The sequence below is a fragment of the Silene latifolia genome, chromosome 1, assembly GCF_048544455.1.
Source record: "Silene latifolia isolate original U9 population chromosome 1, ASM4854445v1, whole genome shotgun sequence".
Classification (NCBI taxonomy): Eukaryota; Viridiplantae; Streptophyta; class Magnoliopsida; order Caryophyllales; family Caryophyllaceae; genus Silene; species Silene latifolia.
The window spans coordinates 3,065,137-3,077,659 of record NC_133526.1 but is presented as its reverse complement, the minus strand read 5'-3'; the positions used below and the strand labels follow the sequence as shown (position 1 = coordinate 3,077,659).

The window sequence follows — 12,523 nt, the reverse complement described above, 5'->3', positions numbered from 1 at the left end:
ATCCTTACAAGAAGGAAGTTTGTTGACGAGAGACATAACCCGGCTCCATCTCCACACTTTGTACCATCCGACGCGGCCAGAAAATGGTTTGAGATGGTGAAGCCGGCGGAATAAATTGACCGTTGGGGTCTCTCCTTTGAAGAGACAGAGCCAGACAAAGCCGATTATGGTCCTCATAGCCAACGGGTGCAGTTGTGCAACGGCAACGTTCATGGCTCTAATAATGGCCATAACATACCCATTCGCGCGAAACCGGAGCCCATACTCCGGATGGTGCATATATACGCCGGTATGGCCCGGTGGAGGGCAACAGAGACGGCTCGACCCTCCTCGGGGATAACTATTTCGTATCCCCTACCGAAGAAAAAATGGCCCTCGAAAAATTTTTCGCTCGAACAATCAAGCGAGCTTATGAGTCCAAGCACGGTCAAGACGAGCCTTACAGGCGTCGCCGTGATCCATAACGTACTGCCTCCCTTCATTACGACGAGGCCTCTCCACTTCATCACCGAAATCATCACCAAAATCGCCATAGGAATCAGAGTCCTCCCATTCCTCAAGAATTTGAGGATCAACTTCAGGAGAAGGAGACCTAGGGCCCCCCGACGCAGGTATACTAGGTCCAGCATCAGCAGAAGACATGTTCACAACAAATTACCAACGAAATAAAAGAAAATTTGTTTAATTACCTTGAAGAAATACACTCGCCGGATCGAAGACCGAAGATTTGAAGAATAGAAAGCCCTTGAAAGTTTAGAAAGATGAAGATTTTGGGAGAAAATTTTCGAAAATTTGAGGAAATGAGAGTAATGGCCAAAATCACGGAATAAACTGCCCTATTTATAGGGAAAAGCCCATGAAGAAGGACCAATCGGGGGCACGACCCATGAAGCGTCAACCAATCGCAAGCGTGACACGTGTCGACATGCAACCACGGAATGTCAATCGTTGCAACATTAAATGTCAATCAATACTACGGTGACCAAGCGTATTCAACACGCCCTTTCACATCTATACACCTGTTCATCTCCCTCAGAAAATTACTAAGTACCCGCTCTCCGCCGGCCACACGATCGACCAAGCCAAGAAGCACGGCCGGGGCAATCAAAAACAACCTAAGCACTCACGGCCTCGGCGGCATCATCATTCTCTCCCACATCGGATACCCTTTACGCATCCATGTGGAGGGGGATATGGTAGGCCTACGAATGATCAAGCCGATGCATCAGAAGAAGCCGACGCGAGAAAATTTTTGCAAAATCAATTGCGCGAGAATATACGCTCAACATACATCGGAGCCCATACCACGGCATAGGCTACGGCGGGGGCAAATTGATGGGGCATATTCTCGCACCGCCGACCGAGTCAACATATTGAGCAAGGTCAAGGGTATCCACAAAAGATAGTCAACGACTCGGATGCCCTAGCCGATGGAGCCCATCGGACTGTCACCCGAGTCTCGGCATGGTAACCAGGCTGGCGGGACACATATCCGCGTACTCATATCCAAGACCCTCGGCGAGCCTGCCACAGGTCCATCGGCCGAGGGTACAACGGTCTTTCCACCTGATAGCCACTTGGCCACTTGGCCACTACGTGACAAAAGGTGAATGCCTATAAATACTCCTCAACCTTCATTGAGGAAGGGATCCACAAAATTGACCTAATAACCACTATTCGTCTGGTAATATCTTCCTTATCTCTCTACAATACACTCTTAGCCGTAACATCTTACCTCTCTAAGTTTACCGACTTGAGCGTCGGAGTGAGTACGCTCGGCCAAAGCCGAGCCCTCAGTTTGTTCATCGTTTCAGGAGACCGCAGGAAGGACTCTAGCAAGGACATCATTCTACTAGCTACGAGTGGTATCAAACATCTGCTCTGGATTTACACCCGGAACAGTATTCAAATCGCTTTCCCGCTAAGCGACTATATCTTGGTTGGCATGAAATTACAATTGCTTTTAAGGACCCTTGATCCTAGCCCAAGTCGCTTAGGGGCCCAGCGACTTGAGCCCAAATCGCTTAGGGGCCCGGCGACTTCTCCCTTATAAAAAAAACTTTTGCAATAAAAAAAAACTAATAATGTTTGCTAGTGTGAGTCAAACACCAGACTTCTTACCAAGAAGATTCATGAATTAACCACTAGGCAAAGGCAATTATTGTGATATATTTAGGCATTTAAGTTAAATATTTAATTTAATGCAAACAACGCAGGGACAAATAATTATAGTATTTATATATTTAAGTGCTGCAATTTAGCATTGAAGTACGCGTGTATCATTGGTAGATTGGCAGTATACATAACATCTCTTACTTGAGCGGAAACGTCTGAGGTTCGATTCCAACTATCCCCATTTTTGATTTTTTTTTTCACGCTCACTTGGGTCGCTCAGTGGCTGAGCGACTTAACGTAAAATCGCTCACCGACGAAGCGACTTGAAATCTTAACCTAGTTTCGCCAAATCCGATCCTACGTGGACCCATTTTCGGAAAATACTTTGAAAAACAACCCATTTCGCTAATTTGTTTGTTAGAAAACCCCATTTTGGAAAAAAATTCCAAATGGAATGTATGTAAGCTTAATCGGTTTTCTGATATTTTAGGACAAGTTTGATTGGGATTGACTTGAACGTCGATTATGTCATATTTTTGTGTCGTATCTCATGTTTCATTAACAAGGAAAAAGTTGAGAGATAGCTTCTGAACCAGAATTAATACTTCAAATCAAATATGGTTGTTATCAACTTATCAGTTATTTGAGGTGCCAACGGCAACGTAAGATCTCGCAAATTCCATTGCCTACCAAATCAACAAAAGAAATGATCTGACCCGATCGAGCTTAACTTAAACTCTTGTAAACCGAAAACTAACCCGGCCCAACAAACCTAACTTGAACTTTTATAAACCAAAAACTGACTTAACCAGACTAAACCAGTTCGAACCCGCTCCAATTAACCTATTTTACCCAGTCCAGGGGAGACTATATGTAGTTTCTTCTTAGTAGGGAGGACTTTGTTGGTTAGTTAGTCAGTCAACTTTCTTTGAAGTCAATCTATTTGACTTAGTTACATACCCCTTTCAATCTTTCATCATTTATAACTAGTCATATAGTCAAAGGTTTGAACTTTCTTATATTTTGATTTGATTTCATTTTTCTTAAATTGAACAAATGATAAATTTCAGGAGTTTATGTCATCATTGATTGAATTAAGCAAAAGGGTATGTTTTTTTTTTTTTTTTTTTTTAAAATTAATATTTAGTTCTCTCTTTAGATTGGTTATTATTTGATTGAAATTTCTTGTTGAAATTTGAATTTTTGAGCACCCAATTTGGAGAAGCATCATAGCTTTTGTAATTAGCATTTAATTTTGTGTAAATTTTGGTTATTTGATTGAAATTTCATGTTAAAATTTGAAATTTTGAGTACCCAATTTGAAGAAAGATCACAACTTTTGTTATTATCATTTAATTATGTGTTAATGTTGGTTATTTGATTGAAATTTCATGTTAAATATGAAATTTGAGTAACCAATTTGGAGAAAGATCATAACTTTTGTAATTACCATTTATGTGTTTACATTGGTTAATTGATTGAAATTTTCATGTTAAATTTTGAAATTTTGGGTTTGTAACTTGAAATTCATGGAGAAAGATCATAACTTTTAGATAACTATCAATACTTTTTTTTTATTTTTTTGTTATTGAAATGGATAATTCAAATTCAAATATTTCAAGAAATAGGCAAAATGAATTCTTAGGAGTGAACAAGATAGGGAAGAACATTAGAAAGATTAGTGGTGCTAATTATAATAATATTGCTAATAATATTGGTAATAGTGGTGCTAATTATAGTAATAATAATAATGGAGTAAGGCAAAAACCACAACCTCAAGTTTACAATATTAGTAAGAATGATTTCAGAAACATTGTTCAACAATTGACTGCTTCAAGACCAAGACCACCTACTAACCCTCCTAAACATCCTAATATGCGTCTTCAACGGTTTAGACCACCGCCTTTGTCACCTATTAATTGCTCTCTATTGCCACATGTGGTTGCGACTCAGGTGCATATGGCCCCTCCTGAGTCGCATTTTAATAATAGTAATAGTAATAGTAGTAGTTTTGGTGGACCGCCAACTCAGTTTGGTCATGGCCAAGCCAGTTGGACAACACCGGCGTTGTCTCCTATCTCGGCTTATGTACAACAACTACAAAGTTGTATTGGTGACGAAGGTCCAAGGCCGGGTGAGCAACCAATGCAAACCCAAATGACCGGGCAAATTTCAGGTCAGCACAGTCTGCAGCAACAATTTCAACAAACCTCTTTTAGTCCGGTCCATAACCCGAATGTACCAACATTGCCTTCACCTGGAGCAAATGGTCCTACCCGTCTCCCATCGGCCACATCTCAGTTTCTTTTGCCGTATCCTCTACTTTCACCTGGAAGTCAATTCCCCCCACCATTAAGCCCAAATTTCGCAGTTTCGTCATTTGGGTTTTTCAGTCCAGGCTCTCAACCACTATTATCTCCAGGGATTTCATTTCCTTTATCGCCGTCAGGGTTTTTTCCAGTTTCCAGCCCGAGATGGAGGGATCAGTAGCGCGTTGTTGTTTGCCCGTGACTTATGTTCACTGTAGCATAGAATTGTTAGCTCAGACGATCTGAACAATCGAACATTAATTCTCTAGAGTGATTTAACAAATAAGCAAAGCCACCGAGCAGAGTTAGTACTCAAATCAGTCGGCCTTGGCAGTTGCAGAAAAATTTGTGTAAGCAAGCTACTGAACAGAATGTTGTAGCTTCAATACTTGTTATTTGTTGTAACTTGTAAGTTGGTTTCAAGTTTTCTTATTGTCATGAATAAAGGCCTTGTATATTAAGAATCGGATTGGAATACATGTATAAGTTCGACACAAGAGTTGAACTTCAGGGCAAAAAAAAAAAAGTTGTATAAGATGAATAATGATTCTTGATTCCGAAATGTTGCTGTCATTACCAATTTCGATTGGTTTTGCATTGTCTCTTTTTCTTCCTTTGTTGTGGTGATTTCATCGAGTTATTCATTGCTTTTCTAGCTATGTGTTCGATCTCCATAAAGCGTCTTTCAAAGATCTAGCAGTTCAGCTAAATGTTCATTGCCTTACAAGTTCCAAATAGCATGCATCTTACAATGTTTACTGTTCAGGTATATGTTTCAGCATTATACAATATACCCTTACTAGACTTTTGTAAGTCGAAGAAACTCGGTCACGGACTCATGGTCTATTGCTTTTTCATCCTCTATTTACTAAATGAATAGGTGAAACTTGAGATTTTCCCGCTCAAATCATTTCACCTATAAATTGGGCCTAACACTTTGCTTATTCTATATAAATATTGGGCCTTTGTAGGAAAAAAATATATTCAGTACAATATTTTGGACTACCATATATATTTTGGGTTTTTATGTGTGTTAGATTTTGCAAATCCTCATATATATACTAGGAGAATAAAACTTATCTCAAGTTTTCCCTCCAAAGTGCTCTAGCTTTTATATGGTAACAAACTAGATTTCATTTATTAAAGTAATTTTTCATTTAAAAATAATCTTTTCATCATTAAACTTAAAAATATAATCTTTTAATAAAAATAAAATAAAATTGGTATAAAACTATAATCTATACATAAATTGTTACCCCTATTATTAACTTCGTGACGAAAAAAGAATTTATTAAAATAATATGTGGTAGTTAAAATATTTTCATAAAAAACACACTTCATAAATTACTTAATTCTCTTGATTAATTTTAAGATTAGTTTTTGTTTTTTTAAATTAATGAGATATAAATCTAAAATCTATAAATATTATAATAAAAATTAAAAGCTCTATATATACCGCGCATTTGAGCGGGATCTACACTAGTTCATTATTATACGGACTAACATACATACAACGGGCTTATATTACTAATTACGCACAAAAACCTTGTTAATGTTAGACTCTGTTAAACACTAGTTATGGACTCATGGGCCTCTTTTTTCGGGTTTTCGTATGGGCCACAATATTTTAGGAGTTGTTATGTTGAATGTTTGTCATTTAAATAATCGAAACTAATTATTACCTCTGTATTTGTCATTTTACGGTTTTTCATGTATTATTACATGTATTCTACATTTTTTAAGAACAGTTATAAACGGATAAAGAATATTAAGGTGATAAAAATCGTATAATTATTTAGGGCTTGTTTTGAATGAGATTAATTATTAAGGGAGTAATAGAGCTAAAATGAACTAAAAAATGGAGTGAATGAATGGGGTTGGAAATAGAAATGGATAGAAATGGGATTGTTCTCAACCTCTCTCCCAAGTAATACGTTACGTCCATATGAAGGTAACAATTTTTATTTTAACTCTCATTACTCTCTCAATAATTACTCTCATTTCAAGCAAGCTCTAAGAGGAAATTCTTTCTCCGACTCTTCATACTTGTGACAAAAGGGTAATTCATAATTGGTCATCTCACAACCAATTTTTTCTTCTTCTTACAAATACAATATTATTTTAACACGTCACTTATAAGAATTTGTGGTCATTGTCATTCTTTTGTCACCACAAATCTTTATCAAAATTATTCTTCTTTTTAAAACAAGTTAATGGCTTGCACACATCAATCACTAGCTTCAAACTAATCAATTATTTGTATTTAAATAATTAAATAGTATTTTAAAGCACTTTTATTTTTAGGGCCCAATGAAGTTGATAATCATTTGCTAAATAACCACATCGTTAAACCTAATTATCTACTTGATCTCACCCGCTACCCTACGCATGGCATTTTCGAAAGAATTATTAATATATGGCCCTTCTAGAGAGAAAATCGCCGCTATTATTGTAGGCATTTTTGGTATGGACCACGCACACAATAATAAAGATAAGAATCGGAAAAATAACAAGGAAACAATATTTACGAAGTTCACCAACTTGGCTACGTCCTCACTATAATCACACTAGGAATTTTATTGATCACTCAATATGAGGATAAAAATTACATAGCATTTGTCACCCTTTTATAGCTAAATACCAAGCTATAACTCTCATGTAGGGCTGGGCACCGTCCAAAACCGGACCGGAATCGGAATAGGCAAAATTCATGGACCGGGACTGGACCGGATTACAAAAATTCCGGACCGGACCGGGAAAATTCCGGTCCAAGACCGGACCGGATCAGTTGGACCAGAATTACCCACCTTTTCAAATTCCGGTCCATTGGACCGGAATAAAAATACAATTTTAACAAAAAAAATGAAAATAACAATAATTCCGGGCATTCCGGTCCAAACCGGTCCGGACCGGAAACCGGAATCTTGGAAAATGGTGGACCGGAGACCTGACCGGAATTTTTAATTCCGGTTCCGGTCACTCGATTCCTATCCGGACCGGTCCATTTTTCTGGTCCGAACCGGTATATTTTCCGGTCCGGACCGGATTATGCCCACCCTTACTCTCATGTAACTTTACTATATTCAATACCTTATCAATGTAGAAGTAAGTTATGGGTAAGTTAGTAACTCATCCCCATTATATTTCAATAAGAAACATCTACTCCATAATGATGGGACTTAATTCTAACAATTATAATTATTATTATAGTCGCAAATTCTTGTGTAACGCGGCATTGCAAAAGAATTTGTGGCATTACACAAGAATTTGCTTAAAATCACTCACAATTTTGCGTTACTAGTGTTACAAAAAAAAATTATCAATAATCACCATGATTCACGTATAATATGTTAGTATGTTACTAATGGTTCAGGACTCATCGTATTTAACGTTGTTATCTTTATTCTTTATTCATATAACACATGCAATGACCCTTAAGAATTCTAAAAGTGATTCATATTACCCGATTCAGAAATGAAAATGGGTTATTCTCATTGGTACCCCTGAGTTATTGAGTTTTCTCAGTGGTGCCCCAGCTTTTTCATAATCCCCAATTATACCCCTAAATTTTGTTATTTACTCCTATCCGTGACCACCTTCTATTTTCTGTCAATTATTTCTGTTAAAAGATGACTGACCTGGTGATTGTACCATATTAGTTGTTTAGTGTCATTAATACTCTTCTCTCCCAAATGCCAAGAGCAAAACTCACAAACCAATCTTCCTCCTTGCTCTATTAAACTTCCAATTTCTTCCAATTTCAACCTGACATGAACCAAACGCGCCATCTAGTTGTTAATTAATCCTTCGTCTAAAGTAAGTTTGTATTATCAATGTTTTTCTACCCCTAATTCCAATCTTATTCTACCGATATATGCAAGATCAATTTCTATCAAATAATAGCCTTTTAGATTGTGTTATTTATGAGCATATTGTTGTATTATCATAATCATGTTCAATTGAGATTTATTGGTATCAAGTAAGAGGGTCATAAATTCATAACTATTGATTTTGTCAATATGAAGAATTGCTGCTATAATAACAATTGATTTTATATCGACTAATATGTAATGCTTGTTAGCAAGCTAAGAAGACCAGTATGCAATGTTATTAGCATATTGTAACTTTGTGCAATGGAATGTCATGGTTTATAAGATTAACTTTCTCTCAAAAGTTAGCTATTATTGTAGTAGATTCTTGAAAGATAATCACAGTAACTCTTGAAAGAGAATGAGTAATGGGTGAAAAATCATGTGTTAGTGGATATTAGAGGGCGATCAGGGGAAAGATTTCATTTGGAGTTAAAATGATAAACAGCAAAGTCAACATTCTCATCATCAGTACACTGTGAGCTTTTAACAGAGGAAGTGACGGAAAAAAGGATAGGTTCACAGTTAGGAATAAATAACAAAGTTTAGGGGCACAATTGAGGATTATGAAAAGGCAGGGGTATTGATGAGAAAAGTTAATTAGTTAGGGGTACCAATGAGAATAACCCAATGAAAATTGAATGGATGACATTATTCACATTATGGTGCACTATTATTCAAAAACAGTAGCGTTTGAAGGTTCCCTCGTAGCTGTCGGTTTCGTAAATTAATTGGCTCACAAATATAATTGAGCAAGTTGGCAACTTGTTAGCTTATCTTTGGAAAAATAAAACAAAAAGAGAGGTTTGTTTTGTTTATACTATTATTATGTGATAAAGAAAGGAAAATGATGCTACATGAATTGGACTTTTTATTTGTCTAAGGACATGCATTTTAGTGCCTTTCACATGGGATCTTAGATTCTATGAGTTCTAAAACTTAGTTATCATGTTTGTCATTTTATCAAATGAGGTAAAGAGGTATATATACTCCCTCGATTCTAGTAAATGTAAACTATCTATTGAATAGAACTGAGTAAAATATTAGATTATTGATGGCCCATCAATTTTATTTTATGACGTTTTTAGACACTTTGGCCTTTATATATATATCTACATTGTTACAGTTGGTATCATTGACACAACCCGAAAAATGTATTGTGAAATTGCCTTCCAAGTATTTTTTGGAGGTGAGCAAAAGTAAATAACTTAACTTTGATTCAGGTACTCTTTTATCAAAAACATCTCTTCCACAAGTCGGAACCAAGCCACCTCAGAACCAAATACTAGAAATTTTGAAAACTACAAACCAAATTTAAGATCCGGTTATCCAAGCTGGTTTTCTAAACTTAATTTTATGTAATCAGTATAAGAGATGCATGCAAACATTCACCACGAACACTAACCATTTTATTTTATTTGTATTGTTGGTAGTGTTTTATGAATTATGATTCTCTCCATTTCCTAAAAGAAATGAAGAGACGGTATTTTTCTCACACGACAATTTTTTATAATTATTTTGTCATTCCGTTTTCCTTTCCCATTATTTTTTATGATAAAACGTAACGTGAACAGTTAGATCACTCCAAGATGAAATCTAGACCGTTTAAAAAAAATTGATCCTTCATTTTTCTTATCAAATAAAGAGGATCCTAAATCCTCTCTCTCTAAATCCTCTCTCTAGCTTTTCTCCCCAAAAAATCCCAAAAAAAAAAACCTACCTTTGCTCCACTTCTGCCGCCACCCACCCATTTTCTCTCCCTCTCCTTCAATCCTTTCGCCGGAGATGTGGCTTTTTTAGCCCATCTCCGGTGAACCCTCGCTTCCTTATAGATTAACACACCTTCTAACTAATTTATGTTCACTTTTCCCGGGATTTGGCTGTTTCCGGTCCGTTTGCTTCGATCGGTTAGCTTTCCGGCCTCCCTTCTTCCTGCGTTTTGTGTGATCGTTGCTTCGGTCCTTGTCTTCTTCGGTCTCTGAGTTGTCACCGTCGGTGTTCTCTCTTTGGAGGTGTTCTTTCTGGTCGGATCCTTCTGTTTGTTGGTTTGTTTGGTGGTTGTCGCTGCAACCTTGGGTCCCTGTCCCTCCGATTTCTCGTCCTGTCACTTTTGACCTTGCATGCAGCCATGGCGTCAGTTTCCGACTTTATTTCAGTTGGTGGTGTTCTTCAACCTCTGCATGTAACCCAGGAGCTTTTTTAAATGTTGAAGTCGTGTTTCCTTTTTGAGCTTTTTTGATTGCTCATCGGGTCGGTTGGGGACCGATAGGTGATCCCCCCATTTCCCCCATCTATCGGTCTTTAGTCCTTGTTTGTGTCTTTGAGCTTTGCTCTTCGGGTCAGTTTGGGACCGATTGGTGATCCCCCCATTTCCCCCATCTTTCGGTCCTTTGTCCTATGTGTCTCTTGTGTTAGTGTAGGTTGGCTTTTGCATGCAAGGCGGTGGTCCTGGGAGTTTTCGATTGGTTAATTGGGTGTCCTTTGTTGATCTTTTTGGTGTTTGTTGGTCCTGTGTTGTTGGGTCTGTTTTGTTGGGCACCTTCTGCCACCGTCGGTCTGTCCGGGTTTCGTCTTGTTGGGTCCGTCTCCTTTGTTGTGGGTAGAATGGGAGGTTTTTTGGTTTGCTTATGTTTTTTGTTTCTGGGTGATTTCGGTTGTCTTGGACACTTGTTGGTTGAAGTGTGTTTATTTGTGTGGTTGTGTCGGTTGGATTATGTGGGTAAGGGTTGGTCTTTGGTGTTGGGTGGATTGGTTGGGGTGGTTTTTTTAACAATTCGAATGCTGTCGTTTTGCTTTCTTTTCGTCATGGTTTTACAAATAACCTCCCTTTATGGGAGACTCTCTACTAGGATTAGTCGTTCTGTTGTTTTGAATAATGGTCTTTCAAAGGCGTCGTTGGTAGTAATTGATGGACGGTTGGTCAGGGGGAACGTTCTTGCCTTTCTCGTCACCTTACTTCCTTGCTTGAGTCGTTGGTCTTTGGACTGTTGGGATCGATCACCACGGTGTAGGGGATTCTTCTCCACTGAAGACAAGCTTGTTCAGCTCGTTCTTCCTCCTTTCTTTCTACGCTCTTGTGGCGTAAGTACACCTGGCTCGTCTCGTTGGCTTATGGAAGGTGTTAGTATTGCTGATGTTTTGGACGAAGCGGCTCATGGCCTTTCTACCTCATCTTACCAGCTTGTCACTAGTCGTCATGAGACGGTTTTAGTTTTATTAGATTTATGGTTTGCTTTTCTCTTAGGCACTGTTCAATGTAATTTTATTAGGATTTTTAAATACGCTTTATAGCATGCCTATACCCCAAGAAAAGAATCTTTTCATTCGACAAAAAAAAAAAAAAAAAAAAAAAAAAAAATTAATATTAGTATGAATTATGACATATTCTTTATTGGTAAAATAATAATAGGGCCTATATCAATATATGATAAGTTCCGTTATCGGGCCTGTGCCGCACCCGCATGGAGGCGAGAGAGAGTCCGACTTATAAGTCCAAGAAGGTTCCATCCCAAAACCAATTGGCAAGGGTGGAGTAACTCCTTGGTTTATATGATAGACAACTCTCTCTTCTTTTTCCAATGTGGGATACTCACATGTGCCTTTATCATGGGTTAGCTGTATCTTGACAATATATCATGCCACCATCTTAAATCCTCACAAAGTAGGGAAGCAATAAACATCATCATCATCAATTGGTTAATTACAGAAGATGTTTTAGTTTTGTGATTAAGACAAAAGTATTGTGTAAAATAGATTTCAAGTTCGAATTCTCCCTCTCTGCTATTGTAATACAACTAGTTAAGTACGCACTTTATGCATCAATTGGTTAATTAAGGGACATCCATGCTCATCAATTAAATTGAAAACATCCAAATTGCTATACATTAGAAAAAAAAATATAGATGTCTTTTTTTTTTTTTTTTTTTTTCACTTCAAAAGCTAAAAGTATAGGCAGAAAACATTTCTTAGTGGTTTTGTGATTCTCTCTTGCTACCGGTGCTTTGGTTGACATTCTTCCCTTTAAATGGAAAACATTGTCAGTGTTAAATGTTTGCCCTTTCATAGTTCTCCTTATGGTAATGCTTGATGCTTGATGTCGGATTATCGAATGAAACATGTTAGACCTTCTCGTAGAAGGTTGATATGTTTCGTAATAGTCATAATCAATATATCAATATCTATCTATATTAATAAAGGAAGCTTTTTTCGAGTGTTTACAGAGTCTCCAAC

The 12,523-nt window shown here is 37.4% G+C and overlaps 1 protein-coding gene across 1 annotated transcript; it reads left to right on the top strand.

Moving 5' to 3' along the window:
• The first annotated feature begins 3,501 nt into the window (after positions 1-3,501).
• LOC141644048 (protein HAIKU1-like) lies at positions 3,502-4,926 on the top strand. Its single transcript, XM_074453500.1, has one exon. It carries the CDS (start codon positions 3,709-3,711, stop codon positions 4,603-4,605), a length of 897 nt encoding a protein of 298 aa, XP_074309601.1. The 5' UTR covers positions 3,502-3,708; the 3' UTR covers positions 4,606-4,926.
• Positions 4,927-12,523: the final 7,597 nt, after the last annotated feature.